Source organism: Adiantum capillus-veneris, chromosome 21 (genome assembly GCF_014529385.1).
Source record: "Adiantum capillus-veneris isolate H3 chromosome 21, ASM1452938v2, whole genome shotgun sequence".
Lineage (NCBI taxonomy): Eukaryota > Viridiplantae > Streptophyta > Polypodiopsida > Polypodiales > Pteridaceae > Adiantum > Adiantum capillus-veneris.
In genome coordinates, this window is record NC_140951.1 from 82,249,288 (window position 1) to 82,271,777 (window position 22,490).

The following is a 22,490-nucleotide window of genomic DNA, read 5'->3' on the forward strand; positions in this document are numbered from 1 at the left end:
TTATCTTGCCCTTATCCCCCCCCCCCCCCCCCCCCCTTCTCTCTCTCTCTCTCTCTCTAGCTCATGTGCAAGTGGTCAATACTAGTGCCCACTTGCACATGAGCTAGAGAGAGAGAGAGAGAGAGAGAGAGAGTGTTTTTATTATTGTCCTCGAAGGTCAAATGTGACCTATGGGACCAAAGTTACATGTGATGTAGTATGTGTGTGACTGATGAGTGACTCTCAATGCTCCAAAATTGTGGTGATGAGAGTCGCAATGGAGAGCCCACGTTGTGGTTGGGAGAGAAAAGTATGTAGGTCTAAGTGATGGCTAAAAATGTGAGGGAAGCAAGTTCGGATGTGACCAAAAGCTGAGCATCAAGTAGTGTGTGATACTCAGACTCTCGAACTTGCATTGAGCATAATGTACACAATCGATTTGACTCTTCTTCATTGCCCCAACATCCTATCTGACATCCAAGGGAGTGGGAGCTAAGCCAAATGGCTGCGATAGTGCATATCGCTGACAAAGGAGTAGGCTCAAGCATGTAAGTGTGAGTACGATTTTCCCTTCAGTGGAGAACATGGTTTTGTAGTTGAAGGAAATATGGGTGGTGTAATGTATGAAGCGTGACCTATTGAATTCCTCCCAAGCCGTAATACATTGGGGTTGTGGAGAAGCTTCATTCACTTCTGAGTCAAATGAGGCATCATGTAGCAAGTGTAATGCATCCCATCTCCCAAACCACTTCTTTATGTCTTGCATCCATCCTGTGCTCAAGATCTTGCTTTTATGCATCTTTTGAACTTTTTTTCTTGCTTCTCATGCAATTGTAGGAAGTCGATGTGAGGGGTTTTGATGCATCTTTATCATGTACTCCACAACCTTTTCCATGCCCATAACCTCAATTTGAAGAGATCCCGACTCAAAAAGTAGGGACATATATGGTGTTTGTGTCTTAACTTGGAGAAAGTTTGTAAGAAAACGCTTTCGGACATTCTCAAACTCATGTAATGTATGAATCGTGACCCACCAGATTCCTCCCAAGCCGTAATACATTGGGATTGTAGAAAAGCTTCATTCACTTATGAGTCAATTGAGGCATCATGTAGCAAGTGTAATGCATCACATCTCCCAAACCACTTCTTTATGTCTCGCATCCATCCCGTGCTCAAGATCTTGCTTTTATGCATCTTTTGAACTTTTTTGCTTGCTTCCCATGCAATTGTAGGAAGTCGATGTGAGGGGTTTTGACGCATCTTTATCATGTACTCCACAACCCTTTCCATGCCCATAACCTCAATTTGGAGAGATCCCAACTCAAGAAGTTGGAGCATATATGGTATTTGTGTCTTAAATTGGAGAAAGTTTGTAAGAAAACACTTTTGGGCATTTTCAAACTCTTTCCAAGTAGACTTTGAGATGCTCCAACCCCACACTTCAACTCCATAAAGAAGAACTGTTGTCACCAATGTGAAAAAGGTTTTTCTTGAGAACCCAACACTTGATGTTTCCCGCATTATACATGTTCTCAAATGCATAGTATGCTCTCTTTCCCGCTTCCAAACAAATCATAGCACATTCATGTCACTTGTGATTGGTCGGAACCTTAAGTCCAAGGTACTTAAATCTCTCAACAACTTCAAGTGTCTCATTGTTGTAGACAATGCATAGCTTCTCCTTGTGGTTGGTTTTCACACGCATAACCTTTGTTTTGGATTCATTCATAATCAGCCCACTATGCAAGCAAAAGTTCTCAAGGACAACCATAATCTTTTGTGCATCTTTTAAAGTATGCGCTAGAAGCACTACATCATTTGCATACAACAAAAGCATGATTAACGCATTGCAAATAGTGACCTCTTCAATGCCTTCTTCTTGCATAAAGTCAAGTACCATTTATTCCAATTGATCAATGCATATACCAAAGAGAGTTGGTGACAATGGACATCCTTGTTTAACCCCAATAATGCTTACAAATTTTGTTTAAATTCCTCTTTCCATGCGCAATTGACACATCACCTTTTCATAGATTCGAGAAACCGCAAGCATAAACTCACTTGGCACTTGGAGTTCTTCCATCCTTCTCCACAAATTGTTACAAGGAATCATATCAAAGGTTTTCTTAAAGTCCACAAAACAACAATACAATCGCTTGCCTTTCAGCCGACTTTCCTCAATGAGAACAGGAAGAGTGACAAGATGATCAATGGTGCTATGGCATCGACAAAAACCCGCTTGTCCTTTTGTACACTTGTCATTCTCTTCAACCCAATCACTCAATTTCATTTTTATTATGCACTTAAATAACATTGCTATAAGAGACCCAATCATTATCGTTCGGTAGTTGTTTACATTCATTAGATCCCCTCCTATATGCAAAGGCTTGACCCAATTAGTACTCCAATCATAAGGCATACCATGTTGAAGTGCAGGTTGAACATATCACATATCCACTCATGTGTGAAATATCCTATCCATTTGATCATCTCCAGCTTGATACCTTGAAGATCTCTCGCTTTGTGAGTGGCCTACTTTTCAGGCCCATCGCATACATCCTCAATAGTAAAAAAAGAGGGCATACATGGGAGTGAACCATAAAATGGTATTTTTTCAGCATTTGGTTGCTCATATCCACAATGTGTGTACATATCCACAAGACTCAAGTTACCAAAATTCTCAACCCGCTTGCCCCTCAGATTTCTCCAAAATCTTTCCCCACCTTCATATAAATTTGAAGGTGTTCCACCAAAGAGAATATAGACGGGATTATGGTAGTTATTGTTCAGAGTGAGGTGGTGAAGGAGTGAAAGTGCTGCAAGACGTGGGGAAGGTGGTGGACCTACAAGAGCTTTTTGTAATAGCTACTACCATGAAGGGTTTAGTCTAGATAGTGTGATAGTGGACTTGTCCAAGGTGGTACCTCTGATTATACCTCCATTCTCTAATTCCATGATAGTTTCCCATGTCATATGGTACTCTTTTAGATTTGCCAAAAATCCTCAATTATCGGTACCTTAAGGGGAGGTTCCTACAATATTCTCAAGTGAAGATTGGTGTGGGTGTGGTGTGTGTGTGTGTGTGTGTGTGTGTGTGTGTGTGTGTGTGTGTGTACACTTGCCAAGACAAGTCAAAAGGGAAGAGGGGGCAGGTTATGCAAGATAAGCAAGGATGGGAGGGGGGACAAGTGTTAGCATATACACTTAATTGAATTTAAAGTGTTCACCTTTACCTTTCCATTTGAGAATTTTGGCAAGTGGGGGATTAGCAAAAAGGGAAGGGCTCTTGGGATTTGATTTTCTATCTCTCTCTCTCTCTTCCCCTCTCACATGGGAGCTCAAGAGAAGTTGTCTATGAATGCAAATCCAAGCAAGTGAAAGTTCTCTTTTTTCTATATTATTCTAGGTATCCTAAGAGCTTTATACGAAATTCTAATTTTTGATGAAGAAATACTTCTTTTTACCCTCATCTTGATCTTTTTGATGAATAAATACTTCTTTTCACCCTCATCTACCTCTTACCCCACAGTTCTTTCTCATCGTTGTGATGTTTAGGGCTTGGGAACGAGGGTTACACCATGGAATCATAAAGTTCATCATCTTCTTGGTTCAAGAAAAGCTTTGCAAGAGCACAATTTTGTATTGTATCAAAGCTCTCATTGAGAGAGTTATAATACAAAGACCTTTTGGAGGGGGGACCAGCTCCAAAAAAATCCGGTCCTCAATAAGTTTTCAATCTTAATTGTGTGACTCTCTTCAAGTTATGTGCAATAATTGATACTCTAGTGTGTAAAATGTGCAATGAAATTAGCCCAATACAACCTAAAGTTCTCTTCTACAGAATCGTCTTAAAGAAAAACTCTCCTTTCATAATTTGATTCCATTGTGTTTGTAACAAAATCCTAGACTCTTTGACAATAATGAACATCAATGTGATTAATCTACCCATGAGAACGATTACATGTTAATGCACTAGCACTCTAGGAATCTAATCAAATAGTGGTAGGAGGCGAAGTTATAATGGCAAGATAATCCAAAATCTTATAAAACTGAGCATTTTGTGATACGAGTATTACCAAGGAGAAAGGAATTACCAGAAGCACATCTCTATGTGGAAAAACAAAAAGCCTAAACGAAATGAATGTAATTAACAAGAATATCATCATTATTGTAGTAAAGACCATAGTTAATAGCTCCATGCGCATACCAAAGTACTTAATGACCTCCTTGCTAATGAGAGGGGTGAAGCTAACAGTAAAATTGACTCAAGATAGTCATGTCTTAGCATCAAGCCAAGGGTTAAACCAAGAACAATAGAGAGCCAATACGTAGCCCACACTGCATAACATCCATCATTAAAAGGTGTCATCACCATCCTTCGATACTTGGAACTTGGATCCGTAGGACACAGAATGGGAGACCTTCCATACCACTAGACATTTGCAACAAATTTTGAAGACACTTCCTTTGAGGTCTGAAAATATTGTTAGGAGAATATCCTATTTCTAAATCAAGAAAATAATGCAGCAAACTAGAATTTGTTATACCAAAGGTAAACATGAGTTGAGTTTTCACCCAACCAATAAGATCCTCCTTTGAACTTGAGACAATGATATCATCCATGTACAAGATATTGATACCAAATATCACCATCTTCAAAAGCATTTTAAAGTGAATAGTGTCCCTGTGCTAGATTTTCCATAAAGTGTATATTAATAATGAAAGAAACAAATATCACCATCTTTGAAAGTAATGTAAAGGAAATAATGTCCCTTTCCTAGATTTTCCATGAATTGCATATTATAAAAAAAGAAACAAGTTTTGAGTTAAAGATCTCATGACTCAACATAATTTTAACACTATAACAAAGGATGGTCACACTATTACTATTGGTAGAGGACAAGCCTATTATGGAAACGAGAAAAAGTTGTCATTCTATATTTTTGGTCGATGGGTACCTTCTAGACATCCCTCCTTCCAACATAGCCCTTCAAGCATTTGATGTCATTTTGGTTCCTACTCACCGACCTTTATATGGATAGAGAGTGGATCTCTAAAGAAACGCTTGCCATGCATCATTATTGTGTTGAAGATGATGTGCAAGTCATGATATCATGAAGAGAAAGTGAAAAACAATTCTTAGAGTTCAAATTAGTTTGGCTTGAGGTAAAATACAAGATTGTCATATGCATATAAGCTTGTTGGGCTATGAACATCTTAGTTCTTTTATGGTGCACCATGAGTCTAAGATTTTATATCTTGACTCTCTGATTTCAAATTTGAGCAAGGAAAGTGATCAATGTGTTCAATTTATGATGTGTCTAAATAAACTCTTTGATTGACACAAAGAGGAGTTGACACGTGACACATACGGCGCAACCCTTGTTTATCGATATTTCCTTTGATCCTAAGTAATCTTGGCATCTAGAAGCTCTTGAGCTTCCATTCTTGTACATATATCTAGTTGGAGATGGATTTTTTATCAATCCGACATTATGCGCTTCATTAACCTTAATTCACCCCTTAAATGCAATAAGAGGACATGCCCATGACAATGTTTTACATCACCTTGAAGTGAATCCTCCAACTTGAGAAGAATATCCAACTAGTTCTCAATGAAGAATGTATTTTCTAGTAGTGTTTCTGATAACTAAGGCAAGCATATGGTGAGTTGGAACATTTCCTCGCAACTTAAAATGTTAAGAGTTGTATTTGCTACCTCTTTCAATGGTCTCACCTCTTTTGGATCATATTGAGCAAAGCACTTCTAGGTTAAAAAACACAGGCACATTTGAATAAATATCAAAGTTGAAGAACTTTCAACGACAATTTTGTTCATGGAAGTAGAGATAATGTATCAAGTGCAATACATTATTACCAACTAGGAAGCCTCCAGTCAAATATGCAAGAACAATGAAAGAGTGATTGCTTTCTAACCAAAAAGATTATTTTCAAATTAAAATTCCAACTTATCATACGATGCAAGAGATGGCAATGATAGGTCAGAAGATTGCAACACCTCCATAATGTTTAGCTAGTTGTATGCTTTTCTCCAAGACAAACATCACAAACGTTAATTGGACACAATCATTCTTTGAAAATTTCACGATTGGGTAATCGTTACTTTTACATATCTTCATCACACATAAAATTACAGCTTAGAATCTAGATAAATATAATCATAGTGCATAGTTTAAAATAATTTCATGAGCAAGCTATACCTTTTCTATCTAGTTCACACTAATTTATAACCAATCTAGGACAATATGTCTTGTTTCCTAAAAGTAGTGGTTTTCATCTCAAAAGAAAAAAATGTCAAATCATCATTTAACTTTAGCCCATCCTATCAAATGCTCAAAGTAATTAAATCGGTCTCATGATAGAAAATGATCAAACCATCGAAGAAAATCCTTGCAAAGTTGGGCACCTTAGTCCAAGAGAGCGGCATAACAACTGTTCAAAGAAATGATACCTCTCAATTGCAAAACATAGAAAAATGTACGATGGCAATGTTTGATAATTGCACAAGCTTTATATTCTTGGACATGGTTTGGAATGCAATTAACCCATGTAGGTTTTTTTGTTTTTGGAGTCGGGCAGGGCAAGCCCGGCCGCTCCCCTTATCCACCGTAAAAGTCGACAAGAAGAACGACCAGGACTATGCCCCGAGAAACCGATGTAGGTCACACCATATATATGTTGGGTGTTGTATGCACTATGGAAAATCATAGAATTTGACCTTTATACCGACTATAAATCTAACATTTGACTAAAAATCAATCACGACATCCAAAATTTTTGTATGTGCTAGTAACATAACATAACTAGTTTATATAGTGGCATATACATTTGGCATCTAAATGTCTTCGTACCCACAAGCGATGGGATTTCTAGGGTTTAGATCATCCAAGAATACAGTACATATAAAATTTGTATTCACGTATAGTGGCATTTCAGACTTTTGAGCATCCAAGAAGATAATACATACACGATTATTCTAAACTATGCACTTGAATGGCTTTAGTCTAAATGCTGAAATTCCTATGAAGATGTTTCGTGTGAAACATCGCTAGAATAGATAAGGGTTCTATCAAGATTGAGAATTTCCTCCTCTAATGATTTTGAGATTTCTATTTTTATTGTACTTAAAAGTGTCATTATTTAAGTTATTATACAGCAAGCCTAGTAACAGAGCTTTACAAAGTAGTTGAAAATTAATTAGGGTTATACCAAGTGAAAGGATACGACTTAATAACAAAATAGAAGATCAGACCGCTATCATTGTGCAAGAACAAAAGGTGACTGCTACAAAACATACATTGGAGGGAAACTATCCTTTAGAAAAAGCCCTCATTTCATCACTAGCGCAATTGTTCCTCTTTAGGTCACTTCTTTTTGCTGAACTTGTGAGACCTTTCCCTAATAAATTTTCATATCTGTTAGCAAACCACAATTATTTACCTGCAAAATGGACAAATATCAATAATGATATGAGGAATTTACATGGATAATGGAAAAAGGAAAAATTTGAGCAATCACAAAATGTCACAAAAATTTGAGCACTCACAAAATGTTACAGCTCCCCACCGTCCGCTACCTGGAAATAATTTCTCCGGCTGAGGTTATAGATGAAGGTCAAGATAAGTCAAGCTGAGATTGAAAGATCCTCCTGAGGGGGATAGATGGACCATAATGCAATCGTCCCGTCCTTCGAAGCAGAGGTAAGTAACTTGCAGTCGTCTGAAAAACAAACTGAATTGACCTACTCCACACACAAATCATACTATATTGGTTAGTTTGAAAGACTGGCCATTTTTTGACAATATGACTAGTGTAGAGCGAATTATGCTGTGACTAGTGGATATCCTCTTGGAAAAGCAATGACTCTTTAACCCTTGTTAACATCCAATTGCACGATTGGATGACTAGTGCACATCCTCTTAAAAAAGCATGACTCATTAACCCTTGTTAACAATTAACTGCATAAAGACATCCAATTGAAACATCTAATTAACAATTAGCTGGATTTGCAAGCATAGGCCACAAAATTTCTTGGGAGCACATCCAAGGCTCAATTTGACTGGGAGGACTCCCTGTTATCTTGCACACCACTCAATGCATTGCTCTACCTCTAACTAAAGTCTTGGTTTCTCCTCATCAAGATGAGAAAACTGAACTATTGGGCTGGGGGCTCTGCTAGTGAATGAGGTCATTGCCATGGGAGCATTTCCAGCACGCCTCACTCTGGGTCTGTTGAGTTGGGAGTATGAAGGTGCAGACTCCACAGAGCCTCACAGCCTTCATTCACCCCACCACCTCGTAGCCTTCATTCACCCCAGAGGGCATGAAGTAGGGAAAGGACGCTTCCCCGTAATCACTGTGACCACATGGCGACCGGCGGAGGCCAGGCGTCACGGCAGGAGCAGTGAGTACGGGATCGTCCTTTTGCAGCGGTTTAAGAGTTGGGGGGAGGGGGGCTGGCAGCTGTGACCCGTCACAGGTGAACAGTGGATTGGGTCACAGGTGAACAGTGGATCGGGGCTGTGTCAGGCAGGCAGTCCAATTATATTCCCAATGCTGATGTGGCAGTAATATATAGAGTGAAGCACGGCATTCCGGCTGCTCAGTTGTCAGCGAACAGTGGATTGGGGCTGTGTCAGACAGGCAGTCCAATGATATTGAAAATGCTGATGTGGCAGTAATATATAGAGTGAAGCACGGCATTCTGGCTGCTCAGTTGTCAGCAGGAGCTAACATTCCAGGAGCTGACTTGCATAGCATTGATTGGCCTGCAGTGCAGGACACTTGACGTTCCAAGTGCTGACTTGGCGACCATCTGACGACCGATGGCGCGACTCCTGCCAGGAATACAGAGGGCACTCGATGCTGGCGAGGGAATGGCCAAGAGGAGGCTCGCTCCCAACCTTGGCGGAATACAGAGCAGCATGCAACACTGTGTGGGGTGATTTGGCTTTACAAGTACTGGTGGAGTCGGAATTTCTCAATCAACTGTCACTCTCCTTCACTGTGACTCTCAAAGTTGCTTGTCCACCCTTGTATCAGGCTCAGACGTAACACATTGAGGTGGACGTAAGAAGACATATGGAAGCAGGTTCTGGCTGGAGACTTTCAGATTCCATATTACCTCACAGAGAACGTCGCGGTAAAAGTCTTCACCAAATTTGCCAACCGGTTCATAACCTAGTGGTTAAGGTGGCTGGTGGGTGTGTAAAGACTACCCAGCGGCATCCTCCCAATTTCACTTGTTCCTCCCAAAAAAAAACACCAAAATCAGTTCCTCAGCGAGCATTGGCAATCTTCGAATTCTTTCAGTGTGTTCAACATCAGGAGGCGCTAGAGTTCAGCTTTACGTTTGAGTGCTACCTTTTTGTATGGCTTTGGGTATAAGCTGGCCACACATTATGTAGGGCAAGTAAGCTAGATGGGTCTTGGGGGCAGACAGCCCTCAGTTCAAAACAGCGAAGAACATCCCTCTCAGGCCCCCTTGTTTTGTGTGCATGGCAGGAGGGGGAGAGCACACTTTTGGATGCCTGAGGCACAAATCTAAAATTTTCAGAAAGAGCAATGCTCAAAGAAACAGAAAAAGGAACAGAAAAACCTACGTCAACAACATTGTCAACATATTTTAGGCTCTGACAATAACCCACGTAATGTTCATCCCTCCCCTCATTTGCCAAAATGATTATACAAATAAAAGCCCGTTCAAAGAAAATCATTACCAAATCTGAATGGTACTTTAATTTTGCTAGTGCACGACTTCGCCGGTAATCATAGATTCGCACTCTGGCAGCAAAGTCAAGGCAGTTACATCATGCAGCCTTGTTTCAAGTCTCTAAATCTGCTCTCTCAATGCTTACCGACAATCCCAACCAGCCGTCGCAACAATTTTGTCATCTTTTCTTATGGAGATGTCTGCAGTGCCAGGATTTCCAAGTGCTACCTCTTTGCGCATCTGGAAAGAATTCTACAAAAATAGAGAAAGAACCACAAGACCAAGTGTGATTAGCAAATAACACTTAGGAGGGGATTAATCATATGCTTGAAAACTCGCATGCACATATGCATAAATGCTTGAAGGGGCACTTGACTACATGCACGAAAATGCTCCAATAGTGCACTCGCCTACCTGCACGTTTGCATGTGCATGCACATCAGCGCACATGCAGTGACAAGTCACGTAGTGATGAGAAGAAGATATGGAGGCATATGCTTTAAAAACGAACATGCACACATGCATTAGCAGGCATGTGCTAACGAAGACGCGCACACTCTACAATGCACTGTCCACTTCAGAAATGCTCGAGTGAAAGAAAGGGTTTGCTCATTTGCTCCACAGTGCAAAGTGCTATCAAAGGTTCACTAGCAGCAGTGAACAAGTTTAGCTAGCAAGCTTCACATATTTCGCTTTGTTAACCTTCATGTGATACTCAGGTTGCAAAATGCTTTGTTATAGCCCAAATACCTAAACAGAACCATGTTTTCCACACAGAAAGAAAGAAATAGAGACAAAGCAAGCAATAAAGCATCACAAATAGGAAGCAAGACCAAGCTTGCAAAGCCGACACGTATGATCGTGTACTATCAGTAGACGTACGAAGACGTGCAGTACTAATCGAACTACAAGAATTATAACATATTGCGAATGTTACATAGGATAAAAATCAGAAGACTTGTTATTTTAGCCCAAAGTATAGTATACCTTCATAAGTTCAGAAAAGTCTGAACTCACGAATTATAAGAGGGAATAAAGCACTCATAGAACTATAAAAGCAAGGGACACAAGAAAAGAAAAGAAAAACAAAAACAAACAAACTAACTAACTAAATCACTTTGTTTGCTACTAAATAAAACAAAACATTATTAACTTAAAAATGTTTTTAGAAAAGACATGTGTAAAATAAGTTGACGCGACTTACTTGGCTTAAAACAAGTACTCAACTTTAAGCAAAAAAGAATAAAACATTTTAAAAACTTAATCCTAGAAATCAAACTTCACACAACTTCTAATGGAACACATTCTTAAGTCGTCAGGAAAGCTAAATACGAAATCGAAAAACGAATACTACTACAAACCTACGAAGAGCAAAGAACCAAACTTGACAATATGTGATCTCAACTTCGCTGCTGTCCAAACAGGAAGAATAAGATTATCACCTTTATCATGCATAGCTTGGACAACAGCTATGACATCCCTACTCACGTCGTCAGTGCCCAAAGTATAGTCTCTCAAGAATAGACATGAGGGAAAAGAGCTTATTGAAATAAAGGGCTAAAAAGGTTAGAGCCCAAGCACATGGAAAAAGGCCAACAATGCACATATTGTCTGACCTTGTTTGATATTGATTGAACGTGTTTGAATCTGGTTGCTTTTGTCTGAACCCATTTGACTTGTTTGAACATGTTTAGACTGATGGAATACCCGCTTTGAGTGGAGGAAACAACCCGCCTTAAGCAGATGGACAAGGTTCTTTCCTTCTTCGAGGAGATGGACCCGTGTCCTACAATGTTGTAACCGCTTTCTGTGCGATTGGACAAGAGTCTAAGTTCCATACAATGGACCTCCTCTAAGCAGATGGACTTCATGTATTCATGTTTACGTGTGTGCATTTGTGAGTTGTGCATATGTGGCATAAGCACAACATAGTATTACATCTGTGAAGCATACTTTCTGGATATTAAACTCCACTACATCAAGAGATTCCAACATGGATGAGATAAACTATCACGTGAATGTTCGAGCATACGCTTGCTACCGCTTACGCCCCCCCTAGCTGCCCCTCGCCCCCACCTGTCCTCGCGCGAGGCAGCCCAGCCCACCCACCCCCCCTGCTGCGCGCTGCTGTACCCGTCCGCTGCCCCCTCTCGCGTTGCACCACCCCCGCCCGCTGCCCTCTCGCGCCGCCACTCCCCCGCCCGGTGCCTCTTCAGTTCCCGCCCCCTTGCCCGCTTTATCCGCTCCCCCCCCCCCCCCCCCCCCGTCTTCCTCTTTCCCGAAGACTCCTGCAATTGGCTCTGGCAGCATTGTTTCTTTGGACAGTGCTCGGCGCGCTCGGTTGCAGAGTCTTTTCTCCGTCCGCTTCTTCACCACAGCAGTAGACACAGATGGAGGCTCCAGCTCCGCCATAGAGGGACTCGTCCGAAGCCCCCGAGCCCGACCCTGCTGAGCCCACCATTCGACTTGCTCTTTCACCGACAGAGCAAGTGAGCCTAGCCACAGAGGTAGAGCGCTTGCAGGCGACTTCAGTCATCTGCAAGATTCTCGGCACCCGACCTAGCAGAGGAGAGCTACGTGACCTTCTCCAGGCCCGCCTTCTCGCAGAGGTGGGCAAGATCTTGGAGTACAGATACTCGGACGAGGTTACTATCAGATCGAGTTTGAGACCTCCGAGATGGCGTCCAAGGTCATCGCCATGAGTCCATTGACCATCCAAGCAGCACGAGCCGACTTTCGACAGTGGAGACATGGTTTCGACCCTACTTCGGATGTTCTAGTAGAGGAGGCAGGCATCCCCATCTCCGTCTGCTTTTCGCGTTTGCGGAGGGACCACTTTTGTCCAGGATCGGCTCAGCCATTGGGACTGTCCTGGAGACACCTCGCACGGCAGCCTCAGTGGTTGCCAAGGCGGCTGGCATTCCCTCACTTCGAGTTTTGGTCAGAGACACTCACACGCTCCCGAAGGTTATTTTTGTGCCTCGGGTGAGTGGGGGTTGGTTTAGATAGAGTGTGGAGTATTCGGGCCTCCCGAACCAGTGCTTCATTTGTCGATAGATGGGCCATCTCGCGAAGGCCTGTCCATGGAGGAGGCCTCGACCTACACCACAGACTCAGCCCCAGCCTGCAAGGGCTCGCCAGCAGCCACAAACAGAGACACAACGCACACATGCAGAGCCACCCTCTGAAACTAGGGCTCCAGCGGAGGAGGGATGGTAGAGTCCGTGGTCGACGACGACAGGGGCCACAGCGACAGCCTAGCACTCAGAGTGGTCCTCGGGCGCCTACTCAGCAGCAGTTCCCACGGGGAACCGGTTTGGTCCTCTTGAGCAGGATGAGGTTCCTGCTCCAACCCCCACCCCAGCTTCACCCTCGACAGCCCCTCCCCCCCACAGAGTTCCCCCCCTCTTCATCATCTTGGCCCCCACCTCTTGCTCCCGCCGCCTCTTCCCCCCGCCCCTCTTCTCCACCGCTCCCCCCTGCTCCTTCCCCCCCCCCCCCCCCCCCCCCCCCCCCCCCTCCCGCTTCAGTTCCACAGTCGACCCAAGGGGCAGGGCCTTCTCCGGCTGCTAGGAGAACTCTTGGCAGCGCCTTTGCCACAAGTCGCTTGGCAAGAGAGGGACAGCCTTTCTTGCAGCCCCCTCTACAGGTATAGACGTCTCCCCTTGCAGCTATCCCTCGTGGTCTGACGAGCATTGACATCCGGCGCCGATGGGACTTCTTCGACTACGACTTTACTAGTTTTCTCGGCGACCCCTCAGCAAACTATGAGGCAGCCTGCTTCAGGGTCCATGTTCTGTTCCTTGCAGCTAGGGGGACAGAGGCCTTGGACTCGGCAATTGGCTTCTCCTTTTCCCTTTGCGGCAGGGACCAGACTGAGTGGACTCTCGACTCAGTGTTGGGATGGTTGCACACACAGGTCCTAGAGTTCTCTCACCACATGGGAGAACTAGGAGTTACAGACATGCTTCAGACTTTGTGGCCATTGGCCAAGTTTGCGGTGACACCTCCAGATACAGCGCTGCCTTATGGGAGGAGAGATTGATCTCCTTATGCTTCAGGAGCACCATCTGTGTGAGAGCCGCATTAGACGTTGTGGTCAGCTCTTGCGTGGATGATATGATACTTTTTGGTCAGCTGCTTTTGGACCTGGAGGCATCCAGGGTGGGGTATGTATGACTATTGCGGACTCTTTGCAGCAGGCTGTTGTGGGCAGAGGGATTATTGTGCCAAGCATGGCTCAGTGGATTACTTTGCAGGTTCAGGGTTGCCTAGTGGGCTTCCTGAACATCTATGCGCCCAATGTGGCGAGTGCTCGAGCAAAGTTTTGGTCACAGATAGTTGAGTCTCTGCCACAGGCAGAACACTGTTGCATAGGAGGGGACTTCAACATGTTGGAGGACCCTTCTGACAGGATTGGTGGTAGCCATGCTACTGTGCATGGAGTTGAGCTGGCAACGGTTTTGTATGACTCGGAGGGTCTTGGATGTTTGGCAGCACTCTAGTTTTGTGAGGCCCCCAGACAGCCTTGCCTTCTCTCGTTCTGACCGCAGAGTGGGAGGAGTGAATCTATCGCGGATAGATCGCTTCTACACTAGTGACCATTTCAGTGACTTGGGAGGGACAGTTGGCATTTTGGCAGGGACTTCCTTCTCAGACCATGCACCAGTGATCCTCACAGTGGCAGACAGGCAGAGGAGTGGGAGCACGATGCTTCACATCCTAGAGAGGGTCTTGTTGGACTCTGCACTCAGAGAGCGAGTAGAGGCTCTTTGGACAGAGCTTGGACAGATAGGATTCTCCTGCTGATAGAGTGGCCTCAGGATTAGCTCAGATTAGCCGTTTCTTTCTCCAGGAGTCTCTGGCTCGCCGAGCTGCAGTGAGAGAGGAGGAGCAACGTCTCAGACGGGGCATTGCTTCATTACAGAGAAACACGAGCAACATCCAGACAGTCCTTGGTTGGAGGAGCAGCTACAGCAGGTCGACAAGAGCTTGTTAGCACAGAGGAGAGGCGACATGAGTTTGCTTTCCACCAACAGGCATCTCAGTGGACCCAGATGGGTGACAGAGTGACTATTGCTTTCTTTGAGGCAGTGGGACCTCGGCATTCGCTTGCCAAGGTCAGTCAGTGCGGAGGCCCGACGGGTCAGTTGCTTCTGAGCCCAAGGATATGCGTGCAGTTGCTACTGACTTTTACCATGAGTTACTGTCTGCAGAGCCCCAGTCAGAGTATCAAGATGCATGCAAGGAGCAGGTTTGGGCACAGATGCCTTGTCTTGTGACTGAGGAGATGCGTCAAAGGCTTGAGCTGCCACTTCAGCTTGAGGATCTGCACACGGCTCTTAGGGCCCTCCCCCGTGGTAGCTGTCCAAGTGAGGATGGGTTGACTCCCGGTTTTTTCTTGGAGTATTGGGACCTGCTTGGCCCAGATCTCTGTAGTGCTTTTCAGTACATTTTGCACACAGAGTGATGCTTGACAGCATGAGTGAGGGCTTGATCTACCTCATTCCCAAGGAGGGTGGCTCCTTGGATGAGATTCGACAGTGGCGCCCCATCACCATTCTCAACTCAGCCTACAAAATTCTTGCCAAGGCTCTCAGATTGAGGATTCAGCCACTTCTAGAGAGCCTTATACATGGGACTCAGACAGGTTTTGTCAAGGAATGCAGTATCCTTGACAACATCTTTACTTTTTGGGAGGCTTCTGCCCTAGCACGGCTCCGTGGTGAGGACCTAGTGATTCTTCTTCTCGATTTTGAGAAGGCATACGACAGAGTTGACTGGGACTTTCTAGAGGGCACTCTACGCAGGATGGGCTTCTCAGATGCTTGGATGAGAGGGGTGTCAGCTTTGTACAGACAGGCTCACAGTCAGGTACTTTTGGCAGGAGGTAGAGGTGATCGCTTCATGCTCGCACGTTCGGTCACACAGGGCTATCCTCTTGCCCCCTTCCTCTCTCTGTTCTATGCGGAGGCGATGAGCAGGTTTTTGGTGCCGCAGCAGGTTGGTCTACGAGGCTTAACACTCCCTATTCGGGGAGATGAGCTACTGGATGCTGAGTTTGCCGACGACTCAGCCTTGTACTTAGCTGGCCAGGAGGCCAACCTTCACAGGTGTGAGCAGGCTCTGGAGACCTTCTGTTGTGCATCGGGCGCACTGATCAACTGGAGAAAGACAGTGGCTTTCTCGATTGGTAGTGCTCTTGTGCCCGATTGGATGCCAGGAGAGGGTTTTAGGTGGATTCCCCTAGGGACTGCAGTTTGGTACTTGGGCTGTCAGGTTGGTTTGGACTTGTCTTTCGAGCAGCAGATTGCTCCCCTCCTCCTATCTATCAGGAGGAAGTTGTTACATTGGAGCTCAGCACGACTTTCTTTGGCTGGCAGAGTAGTAGTGGCCAACCAAGTGTTGTTGGCGACTATGTGGTACATCACTTCTTGCTGGATCTTGTATCAGCCAAGTAGAGAGGCTGATCAGGAACTTCCTTTGGTCAGGACATGACACTCAGATAGCCCGAGCCAAAGTGGCTTGGCAGGTCATCACTCTTCCTTATTCACAGGGAGGACTTGGGATCATTGACCCAGCACAGCAGAGCAGAGCCCTTCTTGGGAAGTTCATCGTCATAGGACTTCTTCCAAGTGAGGAGCCCTGAAGGAGTTCTTGCTACAATGGCTTCGTGCTAGGGTGCCTCAGGCAAGAGGCCCCTGGCAACCTTCGACCAGATGGATCTTCACAGAGATGCGTAGAGTTGGTTTGAGTAGGAGACTGGAGGACCGCTTCGCTGTGAGTTTGCTTCGTTCTTGGGAGCTCTTGCGGCGAGGCCTGGAGCAGAGACAGCCTACTTGCACGGAGGAGCGCCTACGGCAGCCCCTTGTCTGGAACCCCATGGTTAGCACTCAGAGAGGCCACTTAGTTGGTAGTCGGCCTCATGTTTCCTGGGGTCCCATGGCAACGGGTCCAGCGTGTTCTTTAAGTGACTGGTTAGAGTTCACAGGCTTGTCAAAGGAGGTGCAGGGTTTCCAGCTACAGGGCATGAGAGGGGTGCAGAGCATGTGCCAGGACAGGACATCTCAGAGGCAGTTCCTGCTGAGTGGCTCACGCCTCTGAGCCAGTAGCACCCAGATGGATGGGAGCCTTCACACGACTGGAGGTTCTCATCTCAGTCAGGGCCTGCTAAGAGACTGTTCCATCCCTTTTCTTCGAGCTTCAGGGTGGGGGACGCTTACAGCGAGTTGCAGTAGAGGCCCCGCAGGTGGCAGTGTGCTGTTTTCAGAGGATCCGAGTAGTGGGCATCCGTGGGAGGACTTGTATCATCGATCCTGACCCAGTAGCTATTGAGACTGGACACTGGAGGCGGTGGGCTTGGGAGTCCTGTCCACTGGCACGAGTATAGTAGGATCCTGGTGAGTGGCTTTGGAGGGACCCTTTCTCTTCTACAGACCACCCAGGTGTCCTGTTTTTCAGTACACTATTCGACTGGGACGTCATATACTAGCAGCACACAGAGAGGCCTGCCTCACTGCAGCACCTCATTGGCAGGAGGAGGGTCTCACAACGGAGTTCTTGGCAGCCTTCTGGGAGAGGTTATAGGACTCCAAACAGCCGAGGCGAGTCACGTTGTTTCAGTGGCTAGTAGCACACAGAGCTACAGCAGTTGGGAGTTGGCTAGTGCATAGTAGTCTCTCGGCCGCATGTGCAGCTTGTGACCATCTTGTGGAGAGTCAGCGTCACTGTCATTGGGACTGTCCCTCGGCCCAGCAAGTGTGGCTACGAGTTTTTCAGCTGATGCCTGCTCTCTCCACAACTGGACAGTACTTGGGGAGCAGCGGCTTGGTCCACCCTCACGGGCCCGGCACTTCAGTTTGAGCTATCTTCCACCAGTAGGATGATAGTGATGCAGGAGGGGCGACCTACACTCCAGCCTGCTACAGAGCTTACTCCACAGGAGTGGTGCAGTGAGAGAGAGGAGTGTTGGGAGCTCATCAGTGGCCTGACACTCTCGTTCATCTGGCGGGCCCGTTGCTTCCGCATCTTTGAGGCTCGCCCTATGCCACCAGCAAAGATTGTTCGCGATTTTTGGCTAGAGCTGATCCACACTCTCAGAGGACAGCTCGAGGGACTACAGGGCAGCTCCGACCGCATGCGGGAGCGCAGAGAGGCTTTCCTTCGACTCTGGCGTCCTGGGCCTTTCTACACCATGGTCGAGGGTGTACTCGTGATTTTTGGCTAGAGCTGATCCACACTCTAAGAGGACAGCTCGAGGGACTACAGGGCAGCTCCGACCACATGCGGGAGAGCAGAGAGGCTTTCCTTCGACTCTGGCGTCCTGGGCCTTTCTACACCATGGTCGAGGGTGTACTCCGATGGCACTACCAACCACCTGTGTGGCTTTTCCCTCTCCCCATTTCTTGATTTAGCCCCATTGTACATATGCTGGTTTTTTCATTGGGAGAGTCTCCCACCATGGTTGTTGTAGCCCTCTCTTGAAGAGGTGGTTGTAGCCCTATGGGCAGTTTCAGTAACTAATAGAAGGATCTTTTTCTCGAAAAAAAAAAAACTATCACGTGAACATCTAACTGTATGTGCATGTGGACAAGCTAACTCCTACTTCTAGGGTTTAAGACAACCTAGGAAGTGTCATGTGCACCTCTATGAGCCTATATCCGGAGTGTTCGCATAGTCAAGCATCAATATCCAAGCCTAGGTAGTATCTACATGTGAAGCACCTCTTATTAGTGATGTTTAATTATAAATAAGTGACCAGCCCAATAGAAGTCGTCAGGCTTTTAATAGCCTTGCCCGACCCAGCATTAATTACATATATAAGTGACCCTAGGGTCACCCTCGGAGCATCAAAGTTCGTACCACCAATACTCTACGGGCAGCATGGTAGTAGATTCGGCCATCGCCCTCAAAGACCAGCAAAATCAACTTGGCATTTTGCATTTCCTCAACCATCCCTCGCCATCTGCACCACCACAGAATTCAGCCCTCATTCAGCACCAACGTTTTCAGTTTCCAGCCCTAATTTTGCCCTATATCGCAGATCTAGCCAGTCACATCAGTGTTTTCAGATTTCCGACATCGTCATCAACATGCTTGACATCGGCAATAGCAGATTAGCCCATAGCCTCCTCAAAGTTGCAGATCCAAGCAGAGTACCCTAGCATTTTGCGTTTTCAGCCCTTAACCTCGGAAGGCTTAAGCCTCTGTAGGAGAAAAGCGCTTTGAGGAAATAGAGCCAGCTCAGCCCAAGGGTTTCATACCCTGAGTTTGGGAATAGATCCATGGATCTACGAGTGGTAAACTCTTGAGTTGAAATCTACTCCAAACTCAAAGTTTTGTACCCTAAGTTTGGGATTAGATCCACGGTTTTGAGAGTGGTAAACTCTTGAGTTGAGATCCGGATGTTGAGATTCCCAAGGACCTTGTGCCCAGATCAGCCTGGTCTCATACCCTGAGTTTGGGAGTAGATCCACACATCTGAGAGTGGTAAACTCTTGAGTTGGGATCTACTCCCAAACTCAAGGTTTCAATATTGGCTTCAGTATTAGATGATAAATTCTATTTATCCGAGTATTTCTTATTGTTATGCGCTCCCGTTTGTGACAAGCAGAGTAGAAGTCATGGGGACTTAAATAGCCTTTCCCGACCCAAGGGGTAAACCCTTGGAGCATTAGAAGCCAGTACCACCAATACTCTATGGGTATGCCAGCCCATCGGTACCCTCAACCCCTAGCATTTTTTAGCATGGTAGCAGCATCAGCCATCCTGGCCCTCAAAGTGTCATAAACTAATGACGTGGCAACAGACAGTGGGGACAAATGACGTGACAGCGGATTTTCGGGATTTGCGTTGGCATACTGACGTTGCAGACAGTACGGATTTCAGCGTTCTGCACTGACAGCTGCCGACGTGGTAGGCTGTACGAATTTCCGCAAATTACTCGGACTGCTTTTACTGCAGATTCTTGGAAACAGTTGCTTTTGAGTTTACCTCATTTTGGGACTCGGCTTTTGGCATCCCTTGTAAGAATAAAAGAGCCTAAAGGGCCTCACTTCTCAAGGAATCTGGACGCAAAGTCTTAGAGCGAGGACCCTGCGGGAGTTGTACTTTGCTCAAAGATTAATAAAAGAGAAATACCGAAAGGGGCGCCAGTCTTTGGGGCCAATCTCTCTAGGCACGGAACTACGTTGGGCCATGTCGACCAAATTGAATTGTGATTTTAAAGTTGTGAAGTATTTTAAGTGATTCTCTCTCGTGTTGTGACAGATTCTGACTTGGGGTGTCCAAGTTGGTTACGGTGGTATCAGAGCATCAGGCATGTGCTTTTCTCAAAGCTTACCGGTCCTACTAAAAAGCAGACAGACCACTTGGGCACAATTTTGGAAATTGTTATTGAAGAATCTTTGGGTCCCGACTCTTGACATATTAGCCACCCCCACCCTTACTTCATCGCGCATCGGAAATTGTTACTGAAGAATCTTTGGGTCCCAACTCTGGACATATTAGCCAACCCCACCCTTACTTCATCGCACAAGCACGCTCCCGTCTTCATCGCTCTATCTTACAGGGCATAAAGCCATACAGAATCCCAGATTACACATGGGTTCTCTTGAAGAATCTGATGGAGATAACACCTCTCAACGGGAAGGCGAATAGTTGAAATCCGACGTGGGAACTAAAGAAAAGAATGAAAATTTGGGCAAATGTTTTGGTAAAGTTTACCAAAGCAAAATACAAGCGTCCACTGTAGGTTGACATGGGTGTGAAAAGATTGATGAAGTACTCCAGAGACCCGAGATTTGCGAAACACCTGAAGATTACCCGATTGATGAGATTCACTCAAGATGGCGTGAGGCCATTCATTCCCCTCTCAGGACGAGACGAAACCTGAAAAGACAGACAAGTGCAAAAAAGCGGAAGCTTTACTCGCAGGAAGAGCTGGAATAGAACTGTTGACCAGAAGATGAACCCGATACTGGAAAGGACATTGAAAGAGATACTGATGTACTGACAATCTGGTTGTTTGTGACAGTTAACCAGAAATATGATTGAGGAACTCGCTTCTGTATGGATTGGGAAGCACGGAGCTGGACATCCACTCTTTTGCAACGAGGTGAGCCATCTCCTTGCCTGTTTGCAGGTGAAATCAAGGATGAGATGGTGACATCGAGAGCGACGGAAGCTCAGGAATGAATCGAATATCCTTTCGATTCAAGATAAGAATGATGAATTTGAATGGATGATGACGCATGTTGAATGATTCTAGTGCATCAAGATTCCCATATGAATGAGATGACTGGATACTGTGGTGAGCGCATTAAGAGTTCCTGCGGGATGAGATGGCTACACAGGGATCTAGGTGCATCAAGACTTCTTGACGGATGAGATGACTAGATGATTGAAACACTGTGTTAAGTATGAACTAAGTATGTGAATGAAGAACTTTGAAATAGGAATTTCTGAAGCTGATTTTTTATTTATGAGATTAATGTTGTCTGGAAGAACTTGCTAACATGTGCAGATAATAGGTGAAATCGATGATAATGGATGACGAATTTGAGCAATGACCGCTCTAGAATGAACGAGATAAGTATCATGAATTTTTTGAATGAAACTAATGTTTTATGGAAGGTCCTGCTATGTGTGAACAAATAACAAGATTAAGAATGAGATTATGATGATTTTGGAGCAGTGATAGCTCTCGAATTAATCTGATAACGAAGCATGGATCACAACTAATTCAATCGAATGAATGATTAAACCACTCTATACAGTATGAACTTGGTGATGGATTGGGACCCCCGAAAAAGAACTCTCGCACACACCAGTGCTTGAGGCGACAGATTCTTGAACACGATAGTGTTTGAGGCGACATTCTCGCACACGATAGTGCTTGAGGCGACAGATTCTTGCACACGATAGTGCTTGAGGCGAATGACTACTTGCACACGACAGTGCATGAGTCAAAAAATCTCTATAGACATGATTGCAATATGGGATTAGTTAACCCAACATCGGTGAGGTGGGGAATTGATCTAAATGTGGTTACTAAATACGTTGCTGGCAGTCATGGTCTGAGATTTGGAATGAATGTTTATGTGATTGATTTGTTATGTGATGTCATGTGCAGTGATGTGACTGTCGTCTTCGTACAAGTGCTAGATGTGTCGTATCTAGTGCGTCGATACTTGAGTCAGTATCTACTGAACTGGTTTATGGCCTCTGGCTGTTTTGTAGGCGTAATCGAGGGCGATTCCAATTCTTTCAAGAGGGGGCCCCTGTATGTCACAAATTGATGGCGTGGCAACAAATAGGGCGGACAGATAACATGGCAGCAGGTGTTACGGATTTCCAGAATTTGCGCTGGCATGTTGACGTGGCAGACAGTACGGATTTCCGCGTTCTACGTTGACAGTTGCTGACGTGGCAAGCTGTACGGATTTTCGCAAATTACGCTGACTGTTTTTACTGCAGATTTTTGGAAACAATTGCTTTTGGAACTTTTACTTTTAGTTTAAATGATTTTGGGGCTTTGCTTTTGGCATCCCTTGTAAGAATAAAAGAGCCTTAAGGGCCTCACTTCTCAGAGCATCTAGACGCAGAGTCTAAGAGCGAGGACCCTGCGGGAGTTGTACTTTGCTCAAAGATTAATATAACTGAAAGGGGCGCCAGTCTTTGGGGCCAATCTCTCTGGGCACCGAACTACGCCGGGCCGTGTCGACCAAATTGAACTGTGATTTTAAAGTTGTGAAGTATTTTAAGTGATTCTCTCTCG

At 45.1% G+C, this 22,490-nt stretch overlaps 1 protein-coding gene across 7 annotated transcripts in view; it reads right to left on the reverse strand.

The window, feature by feature from the left end:
• Window positions 1-7,133: 7,133 nt before the first annotated feature.
• Window positions 7,134-22,490, reverse strand: part of EMB2757 (Transducin/WD40 repeat-like superfamily protein) — a 66,743-nt gene continuing 51,386 nt past the window's right edge. For 3 of the 7 annotated variants that reach the window (XM_086493853.1, XM_086493851.1, XM_086493854.1), the window contains exons 11-14: window positions 9,858-9,964; window positions 9,720-9,783; window positions 7,547-7,741; window positions 7,175-7,440 (exon numbers count right to left, since the gene is read on the reverse strand). In XM_086493853.1, the coding sequence (XP_086349979.1) occupies window positions 7,625-7,741; window positions 9,720-9,783; window positions 9,858-9,964 (288 nt within the window). In that variant the 3' untranslated portion in view covers window positions 7,175-7,440; window positions 7,547-7,624. Of the gene's footprint in view, window positions 7,441-7,546; window positions 7,742-9,719; window positions 9,784-9,857; window positions 9,965-22,490 lie in introns of those variants that run through there. The other 4 variants (XM_086493852.1, XM_086493856.1, XM_086493855.1 and 1 more) reach the window with 4 other exon arrangements.